This window comes from Eublepharis macularius, chromosome 14 (genome assembly GCF_028583425.1).
Source record: "Eublepharis macularius isolate TG4126 chromosome 14, MPM_Emac_v1.0, whole genome shotgun sequence".
NCBI lineage: Eukaryota > Metazoa > Chordata > Lepidosauria > Squamata > Eublepharidae > Eublepharis > Eublepharis macularius.
This window is the reverse complement of record NC_072803.1, coordinates 48,342,244-48,370,199: the sequence shown is the minus strand read 5'-3', so window position 1 is coordinate 48,370,199 and position 27,956 is coordinate 48,342,244. Positions and strand designations below refer to the sequence as shown.

Genomic DNA, 27,956 nt, shown 5'->3' with positions numbered 1-27,956 from the left:
CCAAGATTTTTTTTTCTAACCATGTTGTCTAAATGTTTTACTTTTTTGTATTATATGTATTTTTAAAGTTGTTTTAATGCTTTGACTGTCACCTTGGAGACCCTATGTTGGGTGGAAAGGAGGAATAAAAATGTTTTAAATAAATAAATAAAAGCTCTCTCTTTTTTCCCCCAAGGTATCTCTGACACCAGACTTGGGGTTGGGGTCTGGTTTGCTACCTCAGAGTGAAGAAACAATGTTCAGTTTTCCCCCAATCAACGTCGCATTTCCCCCACCACTGATTTCACAACAACCCAGTGAGGTGGGCTGAAAAACTGATTTGCCAAAAACTGTCCAATGACCTTCATAACGGGATAGGGATTTGAACACACATCTCCCGAGTCCAAGACCAACACTTTGTCCTCCACACTGCACTAGGAATCTGGCCTTCAAGGGGTCTTGAACTGGTGGCCAGAGAGCTGGTGGAGAATCGCCACGGAGCCACCATCCACCTCTCAGTCACAAGCAGGTCAGCTTTCCTTTCACTTGTATCCACCTGCCTTCAACTTTGCCTTCCTCTCCCTTGGCCTCACTCTGCCCTCAACTGCACAGTAGCCCAGTTTGACTGGTCATTTCCCTAGATTGTATGCAATTTCAGCAATAAAGCTCAGAGAAGTTCCCACCCTCCTGGCTTTCCACAAACTGTGCAAAACCAAATTATTCAAGAGGGCTTTTTTACTCAAATAGGAAGGATGTACTATAAGAAAGTAGTTTCAAAGAGATGCATTGGTAAAGGAACAAGGACTATGGACTATACTACTATGTACTATCTGTTACCGTAAGAAACTACTGGGTGTTTTCTGTGTTGTTTGGTATGTCAGGTTGAGAATTGCTTGTGCTCTGTTTCAGCGTTATTTCAACCCTGTGTCAGATCTTTGCTTGTTTTCACATCTCTGGAAATTTGCATTTGTATGCCCTAATGCATTGTTTGTGGAACGTCCCTGCTGTTGACTATATTGACTTACACTATATAATCCACCCTGAGTCTAAGTGAGAAAACAACATAAATAAATAAATACCCTGGAAATCTATTTGGTCTTTAAAGTGCTATCGGACCCGAATCTTGCTCTTCTACTACAGATCAACACAGCTACCCACCTGAAACTATAAATAAATAAATAAATAATAAAAATAAATAAGTAAACAATGACTTGCAAATTATGTACCCCATATTCATGTAACAGTCTTCATTGCACGCATGTGAGTGTAACTGACAATTAACACAGAATCATGAATGTAAATACATGAAACATGAAATGCATGCAACTGTATTCACATTCATGTGACTGAACACACGTTCAATCCGTTTACAGCGTACATTTGATTGCTCTTGGCATACGCATTGAGTAATTCTCATGTTACAGTCAATGTGTGTACAGCTCAGTGTATGATTACAGACCCCATATTGACCCATGTACTGGTCCCCAGTTTCAATTGTAAAATGAATGAACACTGGATCTTTCTTACATACAGATATATGTATGTACAAGTATACAGGTACATAAGAATACATGAAGCTGCTTTATACTGAATCAGACCATCAGTCCATCAAGGTCAGTATTGTCCACTCTGACAGGCAGCAGCTCTCCAGAGCCTTAAAGAGGAGGTCTTTCACATCACCTTCTACTGATTTCTTTAACTGGAGTTTCCAGGGACTGAACCTGAGACCATCTGCATGCTTAGCAGGTGCTCTGCCACTGAGCCGTGGCACCCCTTCCCCAGTGAACATGTGTTCACTGTAACATGTGAACAGAGCATCTGAGTCAGTTTATCGATTGATCTTTGAGTGATTCCTCACATGTTGGATAATGCACTTTCAATGCACTTTATCAATTGTTTGAGGTGGATTTTTTGTTCCACACATGAAAAAATCCGTTCCAAATGATCTATAAAGAGGATTGGAAGTGCATTATCCAACGTGTGCGGAATCACTCTTGGTCAGGATTATTTATACTGACTGGCAGTGCTTCTCTAAGTCTCAAGACAAGGTCCCGACTCCCTGACCTGTTAAACTGGCAGTGCTGGGGCTTGAACCTGGGACCTTCAGCATGCAAAGCAGATGCCCTTCCACTGACCCACAGTCCTTCCTTGCCAACTACAGTCACATTCATTTGACACCCGGCCGAGAGCTAACACACGTCTGTAAGTAACATGGTCAAAGAGTGGGTTCTGAGCATCCCTAGACTGGGAGGAAGAGCTGGGTGGGAGCAGCCTCAGTCAAACATGGACCTGATGCGTACCCTGAGATCCGGAAGGAGACATCACAAGCTGTGGCAGGGATACAGCACTGCTGTTAGCTATGAGGGCTGGGGCAGGAAGGTGAAACAAGAGGAAACCATGACCACGCAATTGGGGGTCAACAGTGGGAGGAGCTCCTTCCAAGAACCCCAACAGAGGCTAGGAAAGGTGGGAAACTAGCTTCCTACCAAAGCCCTCTTTTCTACGTACTGGTTCATTTCTTATAGGGAATGTACGTGCTGCTTCTTCAGAGACCAGCTCACAAGCAAAATAACTCCCCCCCAATAAAACAATATATAAGACCATAAAAACAACATCATAGGCAATAATGATGGTTAGTGATAGTTGGAGAAAGGCAAAGAAGAATACTTCTCTAAAGGTTCTTTAAAGCGCCTGCCAGGAGCAATGCATGGCTTTTTTTGGGGGGGGGAGAGGACAGCAGCCCCCCAGGCCTGCCACCCACTCATCCCTGTTCTCACTGAGATGCAGCTGCATGAAGTTTCTTGACTTGAATTCAACCCAATGGTCCATCCACCTCAGTCTTGTCTTCTCTGGTTGGCAGAAGCTCTCCAGATCTACCCAACCTCGTTTAGGAGGAGATGCTCAAACTTGAACTCAGGACTTTTTCCAGCCATTCTTATCACTAAGCTACATACCCTCCTGGTACATCAACCAAGCCCATGAACCCCAAGTACTCAAGGTTCTGCAGCCTGCCTACGATATCCACAACTACCGTTTTGTTCCTGTGTGTACGTCCATGTTTTCCAGCTACTCGAGAAAATACAGGCAGGCACCCCCTTCCCCATCCCCCAGCGCAAATCCCCAGACCAGTTAAACAATTCCTGCCCTCCCGATTGCCCAACAGCATCAACACCCTCGATTAGGCAAAAGGAAATGAATAATAAAGAGCACCAACACTACAGTCCAGGCCAATGTGCAGTACATGTCTGAAAAAAGGACAAGAGAACGGATTTTGCAGACAGAAGATGGAACACGTTGATGGGGGAGGGCTTGGAAGGAGGAGGGAAGGAACAGAAGGGATAGAGCGTGGAACAGAACAGAGTGGATGACTCGATCTTGTATCTGCATTGCCGTGAGCATTCAGACATTCAACCATTTCCTTCCGAAAAGGGGAGGGGGGGGGTCCCAGGGAAATGCAGACCGCATGCCCATTTCCCAGGAAAGGCTTGGGGGAGTCCCCTCCCTCATTGCTGCACATTGTGTGCCTCCGGAAGGCGGCTGCAGCACTGAGGAGGGGGCATGCGAGTCCTGGCATGCATGGGGGAGGGGAGATATTTGACATTAAATCATCCCCCCCCCCCCGCTCCTGCTATTCCTGCTGCCCATTCCAAAGATGGTGCATCGACAGGAAAGCGGGTCGCCCTCCTGCGTTGGAGAGCACCGGAGAATGTGCCCCGCAACAGAACAATGCTGAAGTCATGCTCTCCGTATCTCAAAGAACTGGCATGCATCGGTTTAGCGCGCACAGAGAGAGAGAGAGTCTCCGGGGAAGGCGGCTGGCTTCCAAGCCGGTTGACCATGCAAAAAACCACAGGCGGGGAGTCTCCCGGCGCGGAGATGTGGCTCGGCGCTCTCCCGAGGGGCTCCCGGGTTCTGCTCCCGGGTCCGCTCCCGGGGCCAGCCGGGCCAGGCATGCAGCACTGCGGTACCTGTGTCCGAGTTCGCTCCCCACCGACCCCAACCTTCGCGTGGGCAGCAAGGGGCTGACCCCCGGCACGTCCTCCGTGGTGGCCAGGGGAGGGATGCTCTTGCGGTGGGCATTGCTGTCGGAGGGCGACTTCTTCAGCTTGGCTCTGGCCATGCTGGCCTGGGCCAGCCGGGCTGCCGCTCACTCTCCGGCCCCCCGGGAAGCAGCCGCCTGCCGCTCGCTCATCGCCAGCCTCCGCGCGGTCTGCGGCCGGGCTCCGGGCGGGCGGGAGGCAGGCACCATCCCTCCCCTGCTCAGGCAGCCTCGCCCCCCCCCAGCCCCCGACACAGCTGCGCAGTGCAACGAGCCTCGCCGGGCCCGGCGGATTGTGGCCGGGAGGGAGCGCGCCGGCGGCGGGCGCGGCTGCCAACTCGCCCCCAGCGCGCACGCCCCCGGCACACGCCAGCCCTGCGGAAGGGCCAGCAGTTCCTCAGCGGGAGCCTCCCGCACACCTTTCCCGCTCCTCTGCCACTCCCTGCAAAGTTCGCAGCTTTCACTCTTATTTTAATGCAACTGGTATGTTTCTTTCGGATTGTTTTTCTTCCCCTGCTCCATTTTTAATGCTCTGAGGCTGCATTCTATTCCCTGTTGCTGTTTAAATGGTTTGACTTTTTTTTTTTTAAGCTGGGCATTTTCACTGATATATGTAGTTTTTTTAAAGGATATTGTTGTGAGCTGCCTCCAGTGGAGTTAATGGAGAGACTAGCATAGTAATATTTTAAACACATTCTAAGCATCTACAGCATTTTCTATAGTGTTCAAGTTTTGTGAAGCTGTATTTTCCTTTATGTTGCCCTCACTTACTCTCATTCGCCACTGCCCTTAGTTATGTTCACCTGCTCTTTCCACTGTCTTCACTTGCCCCTGTGATGCTATCAAACAGACAAACATGATTGGCCAATGTGGCATAATGATCCCATCTGCTTCGTTATGTGATTGGCTGGGGTCACCCATGTGACTAATCTGAGAAAAAAGCAGCAGCAATGAGTAGGTGGTGCTACATAGGTTTTTTTTAAACAAAGGTTTTTTTTAAAAAAAATCTACATCCATTCACTATTTTCAAAAATGGAGAACGTTTAACGTAGCCCTCCTCCACAGAAATGATCACAAAGACACTGTAGTGTAGTAGCTAAAAGATGGAGCTTTCAATCAGGCAGTCCTTAATTTAAACCTCACCTCTGCCAGGGCCTTAGGCAAGATATTTTCTCAGCCTCAGTCCCCTAGTCTGCATCTGCAATATGGGGATAATAATACTGACCAACAAGGTTGTAAGAAAGAATAGTTGCAGGGCTTTCCTTTAGCCTTTGGGGAGTTAGAGTAATGGAGCCAACCTCTTAGGGCTGCAGAGTTTTACACATCACATTATAGGCCGCCAAACAGGGCAGGGCCATTTCTAAGTCAGCAGCGCACTGATCTCCCCAAAATGGTACTTCTGAGGGATAAGAGATCCTGAGGAACGACATGGTGGGGGTCTGCAATGAGGAATTGTGAATTAAGTCCCGATCCAACCTCGTATGTGTGTGGGCTAAGCATTAAGGCTTACGAAGTTGGTATTTGTTGCTGCCAGTACCAGTGGCTTGCCTTCCTTAAGAGCAGATACCGTGGTGCCCAGATCTGTAGGTCAAAATTGCCAGCCACTTGGGTGCAGCTCATGGACCACCAGTCAGTTATCCTTGCACAGACATTTTCTGTAGAGATAATATAGTCCTTTGCACTCACAACTTCTCAAGGACATAAAGGGAACTTCAGCACTAAGGAGAGCAATAGCAGAATGGGTAGGCAAGTGCAGGTTGTATGACCACATTCATTCTTGATCCTTTGCTGTTAAGTATGGCAGTCAGTATGTTAGTTGCTATGCATGCAAATAGGCCTGAGATGAAAGTGGAGAGTGGCCTAATGGCTCCTCAAAGATATAATTTTATCTTATGCAATTCCTAGGAGGAAGGTGCATTTGGGAGTGAGAATTCTCTTCCATGTGAAAGGTCATTAGTTCCCTCTGCCCCCAAACGGGCTGTGACTTCTCTCTGCCTCTTACATTTCCATTTGAATCCCTTCTGCCCACACCAGCAAAGCAAACGGAGAGGGGAAGTCAGTCAGTCAAACCCACAACGATGAAGGACATTAAAATATTATTTTAATTGTGATGATGGGAGGGATAAATCTCTGCCTAGCTACAAGAAAATAGCTATGCAAGTGCTTTGGAGAGCCCAAAGTTTGCTCCTGCAGAGCTGAATCAAAAGTACCCGCAGGCTCTCATGAATATCAATGCCCTTTCATTACAATTGTTTGCACCTCTTACGAAGAGCTCTATAAATTAATTTACATTATCCTCACCTGCTCTCAGTGCCATCATTTGCCCTTTGTAAAGCTATCATGAAACCGTATCTGATTGGCTGTGTAGCATGACGGCATCAAGGCATTCACCATGTGACTGAATGGACCATGAGACGAATTCATTGGAAGGAAGCCCCAGGGAGGGGGGATGATTTAAATTACAGTTTTTAAAAAGAAAGAAAGAAAGAAGTATATATATTCACGTAATGTGCTGTCTGAGAACAACCTCACCTGCCCACAGTAGACAAACAGCCAGAAAAATTCCCAGCAGTGTGGATCCTTAAATATTGTATTTACTCAAAAGAAAGATGACTCCGAATGTAAGACAGCCCACTTATAAAGGCTATACACAAAACAATTAATATTGGATGTAACTGGTATGCAAAAGTAAGACGACCCCTCTCTCATTTAAAAACCTGGCCTTGCATTTGAGTAAATATTGTATTCTTCTAATGGGAAGTGGTGATAATCTCATCCTTAGATCACTTTCACAATAGAGGTTTAAGTCAGGTCTCTTTTACATTTTCCAGGTTCGGAATGTGTTACAGCACACCAAAATACATGTGAACCATGCCTTATGCTTTGTGCCCAATTGCAGAAAACATACAAGCAACACATACAATATAAGCAAAAGTTTAAGAAGTAATCATACAGTTTAAGAAGGATGTTGACAAACTGGAACTTGTCCAAAGGAGGGCGACAAAGATGGTGGGGCATCTGGAGACTAAGTGCGACGAGGAAAGATGGAAAGAGCTGGGTAAGTTCAGCCTGCCTGGAGAGGAGGCAACTGAGAGGCGTCATAATAGCCCTCTTCAAGGGCTGCAACATAGAGGGTGGAGCAGTGTTGTTTCCCCAGGGAGTCAAATCAGAACCAACAGGTCAAAATTAAATCCAGAGAGTTTTCAGCTAAACATTAGCTGAAACACTTCCTGACAGTGTTTCCTCCGTGGAGCAGGTCTACCCTTTCCCCCTTCCAATCAGCCTCTGCTAGTGCTAGGTTAACTCTGTATCCCTTCTCTACATCACATAAGATTAGCTCACTCCCAATTATTCCTGCTACAAAACCACTGAGTGCCATCATGGTGTCATTTTAGGTAGGTAGCCCATCTGAAGGCCCATCCTGTTTTCAACAATAACCATCCAGATGCTTCTGTAATGCCCCAAAGCAGGAATACAATACCTTCCCACAGTGCTGGATACCAGCAACATGTATCCGCAGGCAAAGTGCCCCTGAACATGGAAGCTCCATTTAGCCATCACAGCTAACAATTCATGGATTTCAACCACATGAATTTGTCTCATCCTCTTATAAAGTCATCTAAGCCAGTACCCACATCTTGTGGCAGTGAGTTCCATAAGTTAGTTCTACTTTGTGTGAAGGACTTCTTTTGCCTATCTCAAGTAAACACAGTCTCCAATATTAATATAGAAAGAAAGACAACTCAACTGTCACACATTGGGAAATGCTGATCCGTTGGTTTAAAGTTTGCATCCTCACTTTGAAGGCATGTCTTCAGAAAACCCAAAGCCTCAGGCCCCCGTGCACATGGAACCTTCCCTCTCTCTGTCCTTTAACCATACAGACACCACTTCAGCCTGCCTCTGTTCTTTTCATCATGAACTGAAGTATGCCACACTATTAACTTCAAGATTGTTTGTTTCCTGAAAGATGAACTTGCCGCTCTTAGCAACAAAAATGACCCTTCTCTCAAAAAGGTAGCTGGAAAGACTGTACAAAGTGGTGCTTGTGTCTGCGTGGCAGGAAGGCTTGAAGGAACTGAAATAGGATTTTTGAAAAATGGCAATTTAAGATACCACCCACTACAAGACAAAACAAACACATGAAGCTGTCTTTATACCAAGTCAGCCATTGATCCATCTAGCTTGGCATTCTCTGAACTGACTGGCAGCTGATATCCAAGGTCTCAGATAAGGAAGAGTCTCTTCAACCCCCAGCTCCCTTTAATTGCAGGTGCCAAGGACTGAAATGGAGACTTTCTCCAAGCCAGGCCTGTGTTCCATCAGGTGGGCCCCTCCCAAGACTGGAGGACTGCCTGAGCACTCCCTTGAATGCCCGGGATCATGGAAGAAGCAAGGAGACAACACAGTTCAAAAAGGCACACCACCAGAGAGGAAGCTAGTTAGGGCAAGCATATGGGCAGGGATCACAAAGTTTTAGCCCCCCTTTTCATGCAAAAAGGTTCAGCGGCAAATAGCCAAGGCAGACATAATCATGACATACGAGCAGCAGCCTCACACATCCTTCATACAGCCACCAGCACACTTCCTCCTTGCAAATCTCTACCCTCACAACTGCTAAAGAGTGCAGGAGAATGTTGTGCAACAAGGAAATTCAACTGCTGATGCAGTCCAGATTAAAGGTGCAGGTGCCCTTCTTGTCATGGGCTGCGCCCACCCAAGCTGGTAGCCCAGGTACTAACATGAAGCCAAGGAGTGTCCAAGAGTCACAAGCCAGGTCCAGTCCACAGTCAGAGCACAAGGTAAACACCAGGGGTGTGTCCAGGATCCAAAAGCCAAGTCCAGTCCGTAGGTCAGAGCACAAGGGTATCAAGGCAAGGTGCAGGCAACAGCAAGATGCAAGGTACCAGGAAGTGGTTGCAGGTAATCAACACATCACTTCCACACCTGGCAGTCACTCCTGACTGGCTTTTATAGCCAGGCGTGGTTTTCAGCCAGCTGCTGGGGCTCCATCCGAATGCTACTCATCGTCGCTCTCCAGCAGCTGGCGTCAGCTCAGGAGACGAGCACTGCGCCGTCTCTCCTGCAGTTCCAGTCTCTGGTGTTGTCTGTGGCGGGCATTCTTTGGGTGTGGACGAACCTGGGGGGGTGGAGGCCCCTGGCTGTGCTGCACCTGTAGCCTGGGATGTCCCTGGCTGAGCTTCCCCTGTGGTATTGGGGCCGAGGGTGCTGGTGTCTCACCTGCTGGCTGTAAGCTCTGATCGGCCAGCAGCTGCTGCTCCTGATTGCTGGCTTCTGCTGAGTCAGGGCTAGGGCTGGTTACACAGAACTCCTCTTCTCCTGAGGAGTCCTGGCTGGCTACATGAGGTTCCTCTCCTCCCGAGGAGACCCCATTCTCAGACTGGGCCATGACACCTCTCCTCTTTGGCCTCTGCCCACACGTGCGAGATGCAATCAAAACATGCCTGGCGACAGAGTTATATAAGAAGAGCCATGCTGGGTAACTCCATTGAGTCCAGAATCCAGTTTCCCCACAGTGTCAGTCCCTGGCAGTTAAGTCCCTCAAGCCCTCCACAGTTAACATGCAGGTGTTCCAGTTGAAGTAGCTTTATTGAGATCCATACAGTATAGGTGTTCACCCGAAGGTGCAGAAATTGGCAGAAGTGACAATTCAAAGAAAGGCATTGCTATTATAGGAAAACTCCCCCCCCCAGTCCATTGACACTCTGGCATGAAACCCCAAAGAGGTTGCATGGGAACAGATTAGTTTAGACTACATGAAGTACAAAGGAAATATCCCAGTCTCTGGGAAAGTTACAATGTTTGCTGCTAGCAGCTATCCTCGAGGACTCCTGCTGGGAAAAGTGAAAGTACATATTTTCAACAGATAATGGAGGGGCCCACCGGCTCACCTGCAATTAATAACAGAAGTTAAGACACTCTCAGATGCTCACACAGAGTTATAACATATAATTCTGGCAAACAGTACAAAACAGCATTGACCATTATAAAATGCAGAATACAAACATGGCAAGCAGGGGTCATTTTGTAGAAAAAGAGCTGGAGGAACTCATTAGCATAACTCATTAGCATATGCCATGGCCCTTGCCAGCACTGGAAGTGTGTCATTGGCATAGCTGATTTGCATATGCCATGCCCCCCTGACATCACCTATCCTGGCTGATTTGGACCCAATCCTGGCCATTCAGGGCCGAAATTGGGCCCAAAATGGCAAAAAAAGGGGGCTGAAAATGGCTGAAAAGGGGCCCAAAATGGTTAGGATTGGGCCGCTGCTGAGTGGGAGAGTGATCCACCACCCGTCAGAGGCCCGATCCGGGCCGTTTTGGCCCCAATTCAGGCCAAAATGGGCCCAAAATGGCTCAGAGTCAGGCGGGTGGGGCCACCTGTGACCTCTTTGGGGAACTACCAGAACTGCATTCCTGCACGTTCCTCCTCAAAATGAGCCCTGATGGCAAGTATGCTGGTGTATACACACCACACAGTGGTCAAGCAGATTCCCCCAAGCAGGACGTGGAGGTATCCTCAGTAACTGACATTCAGAGGTACACTGCCTCTGAATATGGCGGTTTCATCTAATCATTGTGACTCATAGCCATCGAACGAGTCTTTCCTCTGGGAATTTGTTTAATCCTCTTTCAAAGCCACCTGAGGTAGAGGCAGTCATCACATCCATAAGATGTGTGAAAGCACAGTGTGGAAAAAGTACTTTTCTTTCAACCACTTTTGAGGTTGTCACTCTCTCCCTTTGTTACAACAAAGCTTGTGTACCTGAAACATATACATGGTCAGGCAGAAATTCAAGAGCTGTAGCTAGTCTTCACGCAGCAAGGATGAGAAGAGATCCACCGGAGGATTTTCTGTTTCTCAGGCAGCAGCTTAAAGGCATTGAACAGAAAGAAAAGTGCCATTTGTATAGCACTTTCAAACATTTGAAGCACTTCACTTGTTTTGCTTATAACAACCTTGTAAGTTATGCCATATTATCCCTACCCATCCGTGATATGGGGACTAAAAGAGAGTGGCTTGCCTGGCGAGATCCAAACCGGAGTTTTTATCATTCTGCCTTTTAGCAACACATTACAGCAGCTCTCAAGCCCACGTTTGCAACGCAGAGATAATAACTGGTGTTTTTTTAAATGCTCAGAGGTTTAGGATTTTGTGCTCAGTTCCTATTTCTGTGCTCATGTATTCTGACTGTGCGCCCAGAGAATGTATGCTTCATGCCAAACACTACAGGCAAGATTTGAACTGGAGACTTCCTGACTCATTGCCCAAATCTCTTCTCCACTACGTTAGACCAGCTTTGATGCTGCACTAGCCTGGCCCTTCACAGCTGATCATCCTCCCCACTTCCTGCCTAACACAGACCTCCGGAGGCTCACATGCAGCCAGGAGGCCCTGCAAAAACAACACAATGCCAAGCTGTATCAACAGCCTCTCTTAGACAGATGGCCAAGAGGCCTCCACCGCAACGTAGAAAATGGCTCCACTTATTAAGACAAGCGCATTACAAATGCCACCCGTCCATTGATTCACCATCAGTGGGATAAATCTGCATCTTTTCAATATTGCCAAGAATAGCTTGAAGCACAGAAGACAGCAAAAATCCAGAGATTTGCTGCAAAGTTATCTTCTTGGATGAGGCCAAACACACACTCCCAACCACTGCCAGAGCCAGGGTTTCTGGCATCTGCAGTGAACTCCCGATGCGCATGCGCGTGCCACGGGGCTCCGTGATGACATCATCACGCAGCGCAAGCTGCCTGCAGATGGCTGGGGTGGCGGGAGGAGGCTGCTACGGGCTCTGCACGCCACCCCGGCAGTGGCTCGCAGCTGCTACGCCCAGCTGGGGGGGTGTGGGGGTGGCGGTGGCACGGGGCTGGCTGGCTGCAGCAGCTGCAGCCCAGCCATGCCAGCTCCGCGGCATGCGCCTCTGCCCCCAACACCCCCCTCTGGCGCCCCTCCAGAGCCCTCGCGCCCTGAGGCCACCGCCTACTTGGCCTCAATGGGCATGCCGGCCCTGCTCCCAACCCATCTTCACCAGTTTGATGACTACTGGCAAGTGTTGTTGGGCACATGCCAAGGCTCATGTTTGTTTGCAGTCCGCCTTTCTCACTGAGACTCACTGAGACACATTACACAGTATGAGATTAGTACAATCAGTATCAAGTACATTTCCATTCAGTATCAAGGACATTTCAGACAAACAATGCCACTGCATAAATAAATACAAGTTTACAAAGACATAGCATTACCAAGAATCCAATACAGAATAGAAGAAATACTGAAACAGAACACAATCAATTCTAGGACTGACACTGGACAACATAAAGCACAGGTGGTACATAGGAGTACATGTTTAAAGCAACAGATAATATGTAAGGCAACATAGTGGTGAAGTCTGTGGTCCGTAACTCATTAGCGAAGCACCTGAGACCCCCTCTCTACAATACAGCCCTCCCATTTGAGTAAAAAGCCTCCCAGCATGGAGGCCACTAGCAATCTCTGGAGCCTTCCTGGACCTGCTGGTTCTCATTAGGGTTGCCAGCTCCAAGTTGGGAAATTCCTGGAGATCTAGGGGGTGAAATCTGGAGAAACCTGGAGAGAGTGGGGTTTGGGGAGGGAAAGGAACTTGGCATGGCATAATTCCATAGAGTCCCCCACCCCCAAATAGCCATTTTCTCCAGGGGAACTGATCTCTGTGGCCTGGAGACCAGTTGTAATTCCGGGAGATCTCCAGACACTACCTGGAGGCTGGCAACCCTAGTTCTCATCTATTCCACCACTGCCACTTTCCCTGTCCTTTTTGAGCAAATGAGGAGCCAAAAGAAGGAGCTAGTGGTGAGAGTGTCATCCCAGGTTTGAATCCACACTTTGCCGGAGAAGCTTGCTGGGGGAGCTCGGACACTCAGCCTAACCTACCACACTCATTAGGAGGATAAAACAGAGGAGAGAATACTGATGTAACGGGGGTCCATTGAGGAGAAAGGCAGGGTATAAATGCAGTAAATAAACAAAAAGCTATTGCCGGGAATCATTCCGTCTCAACAGCAGCGCAGATTGAGCAAAACAGTGGGGAGAGGAGAGCAGCGGACCTGGTCAGGGAGGGGGACATCTGGAGCCAGCACCACTGGGACCACGCAGCAGCTGGCCTCCTTCCAAACAGCTGAAGTGGGCCAATTTGCAGCCCTCTTTGGAAGAGCCAGGAAAAGCTGTAATTGACAGAGATGAAGTATAGACCACCCAGCTCCTGATGCGCTCTCAACAACCTGGCAGAGTCCATCTTTTTACAGGAATCCACAGGGGTTGCGGATTGATTGAAAGCCTCTCTGAGACCAATCTGAAGCGGGTTTTCAGGGACGCCACTTGCCCAGCGCCTGTCAGTGACAACAAGCAGGGGAAGGCCATTAAAAATGGATGAGGATCAGCTGTTGTTTGTGAGTCAACAATCGCTGCTCTTAGATCCCTGGGAAAAAACCCACACACACCTCTGACGATGCTGGAATACAACCCGTTTTTCAAAGCCTTGATACAAAAAGCACCTTTCCTTTCCATGCAGCAATTTCTTTCCCTAAATAAGAAGAGCTGTGGTGGATCAGACCAAAGGCCCATCCAGTCCACCACCTATTCACACAGTAGCTAACCAGCTGCCTCCAGGAAGCCCAACTGCAACAGCATCCTGCCACACATGCTCCCAACAACTGATATAAAGAGGCAAGCCACCTCCGGAACTGGAGGGAGTACATATCCTTCATGACTAGTAGCCATCATGACTTGTAGCCATTGACATCCCCCCTGCCCTCCGTGAATTAGTCCATTCCTTTTTTAAAATCTTCCAAGCTGGTGGCCATCACCATGTCCCACGAGAGCAAGTTCCATAACTGAATGATGCGCTCTGTGAAGAAATGCTTTCTTTTGTCTGTCCTGAAACTCCTGTTCCTCAGCTTCAGCCGACGACCCCAGTTTCTAGTACTATCAGAGAAGGAAAAAGCTTCTCCCTGTCCACTCTCTCCACACCAGGCATAATTTTATAGTCCTCTTATCATATCTCCTCTTACAGTGAAATCCTAAGCCGAGTTACTCTAGTCTAAGCTCATTGACTTAAATGGGCTTAATCTGGAGTGACTCTGTTCAGGATTTCATTGTTAGTCACCTTTTTTCTAAGAGTTTTAACCAGCCCTCATAGAGCAGCTGCTCTAGCCCTCTGATCATTTTGGTTTCTCTTTTCTACAATGTCCTCTTCCAGGTGCGGTGACCAGGGCTTTTTTTCAGCTGGAACGTGGTGGAATGGAGTTCCGGAAACTCTTGAAAATGGTCACATGGCTGGTGGCCCCGCCCCCTGACCTCCAGACAGAGGGGAGTTTAGATTGCTCTCCGCGCCACTGAGCAGCGTGGAGGGCAATCTAAACTCCCCTCTGTCTGGAGGTCAGGGGGCAGGGCCACCAGCCACGTGACCATTTTCTCCGAGAGCAACCCTCTGAGTTCCACCACCTCTTTTCCCAGAAAAAAAGCCCTGGCAGTGACCATAACTGTACACTGTATTCCAAGCATGGTCTCACCATAGATTTGTATAAGGGCCTGATGAGAGCAGCACTTTTATACTCTGTTCCGAACCTGAATTATGATCATCATGGAATTTTGCACTTTTCATGGCAGCTGCACACTGGGTCAACAATTTCATTGAGCTATCTGCTACCACTCCAAGATCCCCCTTTCTTGATCTGTTGCTCCCAGCTCTGATCCCATCAGTGTATATGCAAAGTTGGGGCTTTTTGCCCCGATATGCATCACTTTACTTTTGCTCATGCTGAATTTCATTTGCCATTTTAATGTCCATTCCCCCTGTTTGGAGAGATCTTTTTGGAGCTCTTTGCAATCCATTTTCTAACCACCCTAAATAATTGGGTGTCATCCACAAACTTGGCCGCCTCACTATTCACCCCTAACTCCAGGCCAATGTTTTATTTCACTAACGCCCTGTTTTTCTCCACAACAGGGACCCCAAACAGCTTACATCAGTCTCCTCTCCTCCATTTGCCACCCGCACAATAACCCTGAGAGGTAAATTACATTGAGAGTATGACCAGCCCAAGAGTATGACCAGTTGAGTATGACCAGCCCAAGATCACCCAGTGAGTTCCCATGGCCCATGGGAATTCGAACCTGGGTCTCCCAGATCCTAGCCCAACATGCTTACCACTACACAACACCAGAGTAATAATAAACAAATAAACAATGTGTACCAGCTCATTCCTGTCCACATGTTTACTGACACTTTCAAAGAACTCTAAAGGGTGAGTGAGACAGGACTTACCTTTGCAAAAGCCATGTTGATTACTATTCAGCAGGAATTGCTCTTATATATGTTTTACAGTTTTATCTTTGATAATGCCTTCTATCAGCCCTGACCTGGATAACCCAGGCAAGCCCGATCTCATCAGATCTTAGAAGCTAAGAAGGGTCAGCCTTGGTTAGTAATTGGATGGGAGACCTTAAGCAAAGACCAAGGTTGCAGAGCCAGGCAATGGCAAACCACCTCTGTTAGTCTCTTGCCATGAAAACCCCACCAGGGTCGCCATAAGTCAGCCATGACTTGAGGGCACTCTCCCCTATCGCAAAGCTTTCCATCAATTTACCCAGACCAGATGGTAACCTAACCGGCCTGTGATTTCATGGATCCCACCTGGATCCTTTTTTTAAAAATTGGTGTTACATTGGACAGTCTCCAGTCCTCTGGTACACAGACTGATCTTAGGGACATGTTACATATCTCAGTTAGCAGATCAGCAATTTCGTATTTAAGAACTCTAGGATGAATACTATCTGGTCCAGGTGATTTGTTAATTTGCGATTTCTCTATACATTCTAGAACTTCCTCGCTTGCCACCACTTTTTACCCTGCTCCTCATCCTCCCCTCCTGAAAACATCCATTCAGGAACAGGCATCTGCCGGATATCTTCAGCAGTGAAGACAGATGAGCAGAGTTCAGTCAGCTTTTCAGCAATCACCTTATCTTCCTTTAGTACTCCTTTAATTCCATTGTTATTCAGTGGTTCAATTGCTTCCCTAGCTGGTTTCCTGTTCCTGAGGTATTTAAAGAATGCTTTACTGTTGGTCTTGATGCTTTTAGAGGCATACTAGAGGGACCGCCTCTCCCTGTATGAACCCTGGAGAATGCTTAGATCAGCAAGCAAACACGTACTGGTGGTCCCTGGCCCGAGGGAGGCTTGACTGGCCTCGACCAGGGCCAGGGCATTTTCAGTCCTGGCCCCAACCTCATGGAACTCTCTATCAGAGGATACTTGAGCCCGCCAAGATCTTGTATCCTTTTGGCAGGCCTGCAAGACAAAGATGTTCCACCAGGCGTATGGTTGAGCAAGCATCAGATCCATCAAATAAGCCTCCCTACCAGCCTCCAACAAATGGGGGGGGGCTACATAGCTATCTGCCCCCCTCACATATGTGCAGTTACAAATGATATCGACTCGCACCGCCATCCTTTTTATATATGGTGGGCAGGGATGAGTGAAGGGGGCTCCGTCTTGGGATGTTGGAATTTACATCTGCTGAGATTTGATTTATTGAAATTTACTGAATTGATGCCTTTGAGATTTCTGATTTTACTGTTTATTTTCTGTATTTTTACCTATTGCTGTAAGCCGCCTGGAGCCTGCTTGCAGGGAGGGAGGGCTATAAATAACAACAACAACAAGTGTCATGGAAAATTGAAAAGTCTGGATAACCAACATTGCAATTCCTGGAGATGCTAGAGTCGGAAAAAAAGAACAATAAAAATGATTAAATATGGAGATCTGGCAATAGAAACCACTCAACTATGGAAGAAGAATGCAACAGTAGTCCACATTGTCATCGGGGCACTTGGAACCATCTCGAAAAACTTTGCAATTCATATGGAAAAACTTCAGCTTTCTAACATAACACCTACAGAACTGCAAAAGACGGCGCTACTTGGAACACTGTACATATTATGCCGATATATGGTTGATACTTAGGTCTCTGGTGGAAACTTATATCAGCTTATAACAACAACAACAACAACAACAACAACAACAACAACAACAACAACAACAACAACAACAACACTTTCTTGCAACCCTAATTGTCCACTTGCATTTCCTTTGGGCAACTTTGTGTTTGTTTTTGTTTGCCTCATCTGGGTAATCCTTCAGGGAAATTCCTGAAGTCTTGGGGGTGGGGCCTGAATAGGGCAGGGTTTGGGGATGGGAGGGACCTCAGTTGGGTATAATGCCATCGAGTCCACCTTCCAAGGCAGCCATTTTCTCCAGGGGAACTGGTCTCTGTTGCCTAGAGATCATTTGTAATTCTGGGAGAAAACATAACTAATTCTGGGAGTCATAACTAATAAGGGGTATATGGTCAACCTACCTAGAACAATACTTTCTAATTATGCAAACAATTTCATTGCTTTCATAATGCGCCCCCCCACCCCCAAAAAAATTACTGAAAGGAGAGGCTCTTTTGAAGCTGATAAAAGAAAGCACCTCCTCCTTTCTAGGCTCTGTCCTACAGGAGGCCAGTAAACAAACAACTCATGAAGGCCTGCTGCTTAGTGTGAAACCTCTAACAGCCTGAACTACCAAGATTGTTCACTAAAAGAAGAGATTTATTTATTATTATTTATTAATTTTATTTTTAACCCACCCTCCACGCAAGCGGGCTCAGGGTGAGGTACAACACTGGTTAAAATACAACTTAAAATCAATTTAAAAAAAGATAAAATACTGTGCCCCTTTTGGGGCAACCAGCGGGAGTGGACTCTCCATACCCCTTGTAGAGACCGGTGGAAGGCTCAGCAATGATGGGCTAAAAATTAGCCTCCATCATATGCCTGGCGGAACATTCAGGCCCGCCTAAATGATACAAGATCCTGGCGGGCCCGAGTGTCCTCAGACAGAGAGTTCCACCAGGTTGGGGTCAGGACCGAAAAGGCCCTGGCCCTGGTAGAGGCCAGCCAAGCCTCCCTAGGGCCAGGGACCACCAGTAGATGTTTTCCAGTTGAACAAAGTGCTCTCTGGGGCACATACAGGGATGGTCCCTTAGGTATGCTGGTCCCAGTCTGTTTAGGGCTTTATAGGTCAAAACCAACACCTTGAACCGGATCCGGAACTCTACTGGGAGCCAGTGAAGCTGCTGCAAGATAGGCGTAATGTGTGTCCTGCACGAATTCTACACGAAGCTCCAGTTAGGACACGCTCAGCAGCATTCTGGACCTTTTGAAGTTTTCAGATCAAGCCCGAGGGCAGCCCTGTGTAGAGCAAGTTACAGTAGTCTAACCTGGAGGTGACCGTTGCATGGATCACTGTCGTTAGGTCCTGGGCCGAGAGGTAGGGTGCCAGATGACAAAACGACGGCATATTGCAGTCTCCAAATAATGTCGCTTAAAGACTTTCCAAAAAATTAGACAAACAAAGCTCCATCGGCATAACCATCATTCCATCAATTAATCTAATGACTGTCTCTAGGACAGCGCTGTCTTTGGCATGTCTTCAAACTTAGTGCTGACGGGCCAGGGCCCTTACTGGTTGGCACAGCCAGATTAAATGACAGCGAGGCCAAAGAAATAAAAAGGGCATTAAGAAGAAACAGCAGTCAGAGAATAAAATTATGCTGAACAAAATCAAACAAAACACACAAACCAGGGCCCGGCAGGATTTATTATCCTTCCGCCGGGCCTGTAAGACAGAGATGTTCCGCCAGGCATATGGCGGAAGCTTGGTTGGGCCCCCGCCGGCCATACTTGACTTGATTTGAAAAGATCTGTCCACCACCCTATATATCTATAGATATGGATATATGGGCCATGTCTGAAATGAAGTAACTCTTCCATCACCATCTGAGAAGTTTTTATTGTATGTAGTGTTTTCAATTTTATTGTAATGTTTTTATCTGCTTTTATGTGTTTTTATGTAAATTAAAATGTTGTGCTCCGCCCTGAGCCAGCTCGGCTGGGAAGGTGGACTAAAAATCTAATATAATAAATAAAATAAATCAATCAATAAATATTTGCAATGAATAGAAAAAATGACTTAAGACTTAAAAAAATAAACCTGAAAGTGGTTGGTTATTTTATTTAGACTCATGCCCACATGAAGCCTTGGTACAGGTACTGAAGGCTAGCATGGCCAGTGGCTCTTCTAGTAGTTCGGGGACATCTCTGCCAGCTAACTAAGATCTGGGCTGGGCTTCTGTTTCCTCCTTGTTCTAGGTATTTAAGCCTGGGGTTTGACTTTTGGCTTTTAGCCTACGGTCCGAGGGCAGGGGATCCAGGATCAGCCCAGAGCTGGAGTTGCCTTATATATTTTTTTCTCTTTATTTGTCTAAATTCTATTTTTGTGTTTCTTTATAAGCCACTTCAAAAAGCACAATAGATATAACTAAATAAATAAAAATTAACAGCTGAAAATCCAAGGTTATACCAGAACTACACCACATGGTGGCACATGGATAAAAACAATGGAAGAACGGGCAGTTGTTTCTAACCCAGTGGGTTATGTACACAAAACCAATGAGTGACATTTGCAATGATGCCACAAGTAAGATACTTTTATCATTTTTTTATTTAGGACATATGAACTCTTCCCTGTTGGCCAAAGAGTGCCCTTGGTAGTAGACAACAAATTAAAAAGCAATAATAAAATGTTCAAATAAATATTAAAAGCAGTATATCAAATCTCAGAAACTAAACAGGGTCAGCCCTGTTAGTACTTGGATGGAAGACCGCCAAGGCAGTTGAGAGCTGCTATGCAGAGGTAGGCAACGGTAAACCCCCTCGTTTGTCTCTTGCCTTGAAAACCACAGCAATAAGTCTGCTGTTACTTGATAGCACTTTATACTCACAAACATCTTAAAAGGAACAGGAAAATATACCCCCTTAACAGGGCTTTTTTTCCAGCAGGAACATGGTGGAATGGAGTTCTGGCACCTCTTAAAAATGGTCACCTGGCCGGTGGCCCCGCCCCCTGATCTCCAGACAGAGGGGAGTTTAGATTTAGAATCTAAACTCCCCTCTGTCTGGAGATCAGGGGGCGGAGCCACCAGCCAGGTGACCATTTTCGCCGAGGGCAATTTAAACTTTAAAAAACTCCCCCCCCTTGTTCCAGCTGACCCAAAGTGACATCATTGTGCAGTCTTGAGTTCCACCACCTCTTTTCCCAGAAAAAACGCCCTGCTCCTTAAATATCATCGCCAACAGGCAATTAATAAACTACGATTCTCAAGTTTAACGCCCTGAGATGGGAGAGGAGACAAAGGAAAGACAGAGTTTAGTAGCCTACACAACTAAAATTGGAATGCAGAGAAAGGAAAGGCTTTTTGGAAAACCTCTATTATTCATAGGAAGAGGGATGCATGCTGAATCCCACAACGGCTGCCATACAAAGCAGAATACAATTTTAAACTCTATTTTCAGGAAGAAATTTAATTTATTAGCCTTTTAAAACTGTATCTTTTTAAAAACCGGGTAGAAACTGAGAATGATTAGAATTCCACCCTGCAAGTTCAGCAAACAGCTTTGGGCTTGGGAATCTATTAGTATTACTGACAGGCAAATTCCCCTCAGCTTGCATTGATACGATTTGTTTTCCTAAACATTATGGTCAGAACAAAAACAGCACACATCACCAACCGTGATTAAATACACTCTACACTCCCTCTGTCAATGCCAGAACACAAGGAAGAACTGTGCTCAGAGGCAGAGCATCTGCCTGACATGCAAATGGTCCCAGATCCAGTTCTCGGCATCTGCGGCTAAAAGGAAAAGGCGATGGGAAAGACTTCCACCTGAGACCCTAGAGAGCTGCCGCCACTCAGAGTAGACAACATGGTCTTGATAGACCAACAGTTGGACTCAAGGTAAGGCAAGCTTGTGAGGCTCGGTACACTTTCCATTAAAATGTATGGAGACCAATGGCTCATATGAAGTATATCATTGCAAATCTCCAAGTTACCCATTACCAGGGCTTTTTTCAGCAGGAGCGCAGTGGAACGGAGTTCCGGAACCTCTTGAAAATGGTCACATGGCTGGTGGCCCCGCCCCCTGATCTCCAGACAGAGGGGAGTTTAGATTGCCCTCCGTGCCGCTCGGCGGCACGGAGGGCAATCTAAACTCCCCTCTGTCTGGAGATCAGGGGGCGGGGCCACCAGCCATGTGACCATTTTCTCCAAGGGCAACCCACTGAGTTCCACCACCTCTTTTCCCAGAAGAAAAACCCTGCCCATCACCAACTTTCCCCTCAATTTCTGAATAGCCACTGCAATTATGAACAGATTCTGCAGATGCTCAGGGGGGAAAAACCCAACAAGGGTATTAAAAGTTCTAAATTGGTTTGCATTATTTGGGGGCATGTCCATGCTTGAGGTGCAACTTGGGATTTGTAGTATGGAGTCAGGGGGAAGCATGTTGCCTGGGCAACCATGCATTGTAGATGTCCCTTCTTGTATATATATCATGCATCTGCATAACACCTTGCTCCATGCCTCATAGTTGCCAGCATAGACTCCTTGCAAAGGAGGTTAAGCCGCAATTTCAATTCTTTTTACAAACTGCTTGAGCCAATGACAGCAGTTAGGATGAGTGAGAATGAGAGGTTAAAGCAACCAGTTTCTGAGCATGTGCCAAGAACGGCTACCATCCTTGGTTGCCCAATCTGATGAATGCCAGGGTGCATCATGAAGTGCCAGGAGTCTCAGTCTCCAAAGTCTGGGCCACCATGGCAGGCTGACAGGGGAAGGAGTAATTGGAATGCGCTCTGCTGCTCTACAGCACCATCCCTGCAGATGGTCAGAGAGTGGCATTGCGGCTTCCAGCTCAGCGGGGAACAGAGGGCTCAAGGGGCTTACGGGGTCCTGGACACTTTCTAACCCTGGCATAGCTCCTGGGGTGTGTGTGCTCTTCGCTCAGCTGAGCTGCTTTTGCCTAAACTGGACCACCAGTCTCGATTCATTCAAGCTAAGTCTTTGTAAGAAGAATGGGTTTCATTTGCAGAACACAAAATATGGTGCTATTAAAAAAAGTTGTTCAAAATTTACCAGCTTACTGTTCCAGTTATGTCAAGATCCTGCAAGGGGGAGAAGCAAAGGAACCTTTAAGCTCAGCAGCTGAGGGACACCAAGCTATTGCTGCCTGTGGTAAAATATCACTGTATCGCTAAAAACTGAAATGATGCGGTCCATTATTCCCCTCCTGAGTCTTGTCCACAAGCTGTGCAGACTCTGTCCGTAAGCCCAGAGTGACTTAAATCTTCATATTTCTGTCTGCCAAATTAATTCTGGAAAAGTTTCCCTTGGGCTCTGCCTGAAATGGATGCTTCCTCCGAGCAATTTAATACCGCTAGCTGCGATTCTGCTGAGACTTTTTTTATTTCACTTTCGATAACCATCATCTGTAAACCAACCCTTTCCAAACTGTACTCTCCCCGTCCAAAAACATTGTATTTTATTAAGTTCTGCAAGCCTGGGGCTCTAGAAAGATGCCACTGTTCAAACCCCAGGACAAATAAGTGCACATGAAATTGGTTTCCCCCACCTGGGCTGACTAATTGCTTCCTTCTAATGGTTATCGGCAGATGGAGATGGAAGGTTTTTATGTTCATATTGCCACAATACATTCTCCCAAAACAATGGGTGGCTGAATAACCATCTGGGGTGCAAGAGTGATTCTTTTCAATATTACCATTTTGATAGCAGATGGGTTTTCCAAGCGTTATCTAATTTCAGAGCATCCCAGATATTCTTCCCATTTTACAGGCAGAGAACTGAGACCAACTGACATTAATTAAGAACTGTACAGATCTCATGAATTTACAATCTCACAAAGATGCCTAACATTGGTACTGGGTCTGGAATTCTGCTCAGAAAAATGTCAGCTTTCATTTACAGAAAGTTTCTGAGGTTGCAAACATAAGACCATATTAGTCATGCACAGGGCTTTTTTCAGCAGGAACGCGGTGGAACGGAGTTCCGGAACCTCTTGAAAATGGTCACATGGCTGGTGGCCCCGCCCCCTGATCTCCAGACAGGGGGGAGTTTAGATTGCCTTCCGCGCTGCTGAGCAGTGCGGAGGGCAATCTAAACTCCCCTCTGTCTGGAGATTGGGGGGGGGCCACCAGTCATGTGACCATTTACTCCGAGGGCAACCCACTGAGTTCCACCACCTCTTTCCCCAGAAAAAAAGCCCTGGTCATGCAGCAGAATCAAATGGTAAAGGTTTTTCTGGAATGAACCACCTTGGGATGCATGGGGAGACTGCAAACAAAGCAAAACCCCAATATGCAGAAAATAGAGTATATTGTGAAAGAGGCTAGAATTACTTACTTACTTTTTTATATTATACCTTTTCTCCCAATGGGGATCTAAAATGGCTTACCTTATTCTCTTCTCCTTCATTTTAGCCTCACAACAACCCTGTGAGGCAGGTTAATTAAGAGTATGTGACTGGCCCAAGATGACTCAATAAGCTTCCATGCTGAAGCGGGGATTGGAAAAGTACCCCAAGCTGGGAAAGGGCCATGGTGGAGTAATAGAGCATCTGCTTTGCATGAAGAAAGTCCCAGGTTCAGTCCTGGAATCTCCAGTTTAAAAAGATCAGGTAGAAGGTGGTAGGAAAGACGTCCATCAGAAATCCTAGATAGCTGCTGCCAATCAGAGTAAACAAGACTGACCTTGGTAGAACAAAAGTCTAACTCATTAGAAGGTGGCTTCATTCATGTGTTCAAATAGACACCTCTCTTTTTTCCCATTCACTGGTGGGTATTGAAAGCTACTGTGTTCCCTTTCTAGGAACATAAGAGCAGCCCTGTTGGATCAGACCAATGGTTCAGATAGTTCACCACTACCTTTCACCCAGTGGTCAACCAGCTGCATCTGGAATGCCTACAAGCAGGACATGGAGATCAAATTGGTACTTAGAATTGGTACTCAGAATTGGAGGGTCTATTTAGTCATCACAGCTCTTAGCTTCTGATAGATCTCCCTTCCAAGAACTTGTGTAATCCTCTCTTAAAATAAACTAAGCTTCTGGCTATCACTACCTCCTATGGCAGTAAATTCTACAAGGAAATGACTCTGAGTACAAAAGTATCTCCTTCTGTCCTTCCTGAATCAACTTCAGCGGGCATGCACAAGTTCTACTGCAGTGATACTCATTCTGCGGCTCGCAAAGAGCTATATTCGCAATGACCATCAACCAGAACAGCCACATTTACTTCCATCCCTGGCAGGAGGCCTACAACTCCGGAAAGCTCAGAACTTACCCATTCTTCTGGGCTGAATCCACATACCCACCGAGTGTCCCGGCGTTGTGCTAAACATTTGCTAAATACCTGGAAGTGTAGCATCTTCCTAATGCAATTCAGAAATCGCGCTAGAAAGACGCTACACTTCCGGGTGTTTAGCAAACATTTAATGCAATGCCGGGATGCTCTGCGGGTGTGTGGATTCAGCCCTGGTGGCAGCTGTTTCAAGGTGGAAACCACCAGCCAGCCACAAGCCTGGGCACAGACCTTCCCCACTTTCCTGAAATGTGGGCCAGGTGTAACACTGGGGAACAGTGCTCAGAAGAGCCACAGGAAGGATATCAAAGAGCCACACGTGGCTTCCAAGCCGCTAAGTATTACTGTTCTACTATTATGGGAGAAGGAGAAGAAAAAAATCGCTCTTAGTATTGCAGTTTCTAACCCAGCAGGAGTCAGATGAAGAGTTCTCTTTGCTACCTTTTAGAATGAAGACTGTAGCCAGGGGGAGGGCCAGGGGGAGAACTACCCCAATTGAAGTACTAACTTGCTGCTAAGATTTGGATGCGGGCGGGGGGCAGGGGGGAGATACCAAAACAAACATTTAAAATTATGACATGGCCAATTTTTTTTCTTTTTTTTTTGGAGAGCCTGATTTGGGTAAAAATTTTAGTTGAAGTAAATTCATAGTGGCTGGTGCTGACCAGAGGGGATCACGCCACAAACGTCTCCCACTGAACTGCCAGATCTGGCTCCCCAGGGTGACGTCTTTATGGTTAGAAGCAGATATTTTAAGATCATGTTTCTCCTTTCAATGCTTAAGTCATCCTTTAAAAAAAAATATTTAACTTCGGTTGCAATATAAATACAATTTGAACTGAACTTGTAACATAGCTTGACAGCAAATAATAAATAACCAAATATAGGTAATTAAGCATAATAGCTAAGCAGTTAAATATTAAACAACGAACACTGAAAATCTTAACACGGTGGTACATTACACCTTCGAAATTAAACTACATAAACCCCAACCTTCCCTCTACTTGCTGGAAAGGTTGTGGTAAAAGGGGTACCTTTCTCCACTATTGGTGGAGTTGCACAGAAATTCAGAAATTCTGGCTGAAAGTAATAAAAATTATCTTCAACATGACAAATTACTCAGTACCTTTAAAGCCAGAAGTTGTTTTATTAAATCTTTGGCTTGATACAACAATTCCACCCACTCAAAAAAACTCTAATGCTTAAGTCATCCTGACCAGAATGAGAGAGAAACACACATACAAAAAAAAAAAACCCAAACAAACTCTCTTTACCTAATGTTACAATGAAAGCCCAGGAAAGAGTTTAAGTGGGACAAAGGAAATATTATTTAAGAAAGTACAAACTTCTGAGTATAAAAATAACCATTCTGATTCCCTGTGCATGTTTCCGAAGCTGACGCTTTGTAGACTCTGACAGAGGCACTCACAGAGACATTTGACCTTGGCAACTGAATCGCAGCCTGTTCCAATTCTGTTCATTAGGAAGGAATCACGGGCATTCCATTCATTTATCTGGAAATGAATGGAACATCTCCACCAGGAAACATATCAACACCCTGCACAGCAGGCTGGTAGTAGCTCTGCTCAGAAGCATTTATTTAAAAAACGACAATGTTGTGAACAAGAAGAAAAGAACACTTTTGTCCTGTTTTTCTCCCACAGCTCTCATAATAGGCTTTACCTGGCTTTATGTTGGCTTTGAGGATTCTGAGAGCGCCTTCAGTTTATATCAAATGCTGTTTTCAACATTCCTCCAGATCTATCGCCCCCCCTTTTTGTTTTTGCTGCTGTTTCACCATATTATTGTTTGCAAAATTCTAGCTGCTTCACAGATTGTGTGTGTGTGTGTGTGTGTGTGTGTACTTTTAGCAACCACAGGGTGTATAAATGACTGATTAGGCCTGAGATGAAACGATGGGGCTTATAGAGGGGAGAGCCACTTCCTGCAAGCCCAACTCGGTGATATTTTGGAAGAAGAAGCTGTACAGTTGGGGAAGGCCGTCCTCCTGTTCCAAGTGAGGGCGGCACTTAACCAATCTAGAGAGGATTTGGAATCCCTCAGCCCTAGGGTTGCCAACTCTGGGTAGGGAAAGTCCTGGAGATTTGGAGGGTGGGGCCTAGGGAGAGAAAGGTTTGGATAGGGAAGGGAACTTAGTGATACGTGGCCACCGAGTTCACTCTCCAAAGCTGCCATTTTTTCCAGAGGAACGGATCCCTGTCATCTGGAGATCAGTTGTAATCCCAGGAGATCTCCAGGCCCCAGATGGAAGTTGGTAACCCTTCTCAGCCCTGCATTTCCCACCCCAAATGTCACTTCTCCTTTGCAGAAATCAAGCCTCTGGTTTTTCATTTTCTTTTCCTTTTAAAAATATTATTTAAGTATAATAATTTGTGTACACTTTAATTACAGAGACTATGTATTTCTTTTTTAGAATCTAGGGATATCATACTAAAAATGAAGAATTTTTTCTCTCCATATATAACACTCTTCAAAACAAGTAAAAACAACAACTAATAGTTGAATATTATTCCACTAATAAATATACTTAATTCTCAACATGACTAAATCTGTGGATACTTAAATCCAGAGAATGGACCCATGAACAGACAGATCTTTCTACTATCCTGAGAAAAGCCCTAGGTTTGCCCTCCCCCCCAAAACCCCTGAAATTGAAAAACAAAACACTGAGGCTAACCCCCTCCTCCAATAATAGAAGCAGTTACTGTAGCTTTAAGAAACAAATACCCTATGTGGCCATTGCCAGGCAACCACAACAGTATTGCAAATTGAAGCCTTGGTTCTTTCGATTAAAGGGAGGAGAAGGGGGCAGTGCCCTTTCCTGGGCAGTTTTGGCCTTTAAGGGGAACTCTTTGGAACTAGGCCCACCAGTAACCACTGGGTAACTTTCTACCTCCAGACTTGTATGACTCAACCAGGACTGGCTAGTCACTACTGTTGAACAGCAGCCACCCCACCCCACAAAAGCCAGTGAAGTATAGTGGTTAGAATTTCAGGCTAGGATCTGGGAAACCCAGTTTCAAATCCCCACTTTGCCACAGAAGCGTCCCGATGTGACTTTGTGCTATACACATTCTCAGCCTAACCTACTTCACAGAGTTGTTGTGAGAATAAAATGCAGGAGAGGAGAATGATTAAATTGCTTTGGGTACCCACTGTGGAGAAAAGGTACAAATGAAGCAAATTAATAATAAATATAGCTGAATCGGTTGGTTACTTAATGGGTGGGCAGGAGAAAAGGAAGCAAGGAAAGGTGAGTATATGGAGGCTGACTAGAGAAGCAGTAGTGTGGGGAGTGGGGTACAGGGGGAAAGTGAGGGGCTCCCTGTAAGTCCCTGTGGGTTCCCCACTGTACAACTGGGCCCAGCCCCGTGGCTGACACTGCACAGAGTTTTCCCAGAGAGGGGCTGCTAAGGGGAGGGAAGAAGGGAAAGGTGAAGACGGGTCAGATAAAGGTTGGTTGGCAGGTGGGTTAGAAGAAAAGGGGCTTTCAGAGACAGGAAAGAGGCAATAGTGGGGGAGGTAAAAATGAGATCCCCCCCCTGCAATCCTTGTGGGTTCCCCACTTGTCAAGTAAATAAAATCC

At 46.2% G+C, this 27,956-nt stretch overlaps 1 protein-coding gene across 2 annotated transcripts in view; it reads right to left on the bottom strand.

Moving 5' to 3' along the window:
- The window catches only part of KCNT1 (potassium sodium-activated channel subfamily T member 1), a 184,646-nt gene that overhangs the window by 130,789 nt on the left and 25,901 nt on the right, over positions 1-27,956 (bottom strand). The window contains exon 1 of one of the 2 annotated variants that reach the window (XM_054998022.1): positions 3,948-4,099. The exons of the other annotated variant lie outside the window; for it this stretch is intronic. Within the exon in view, the coding sequence (XP_054853997.1) occupies positions 3,948-4,099 (152 nt within the window). Of the gene's footprint in view, positions 1-3,947; positions 4,100-27,956 lie in introns of those variants that run through there. 2 annotated transcript variants of the gene reach the window in all.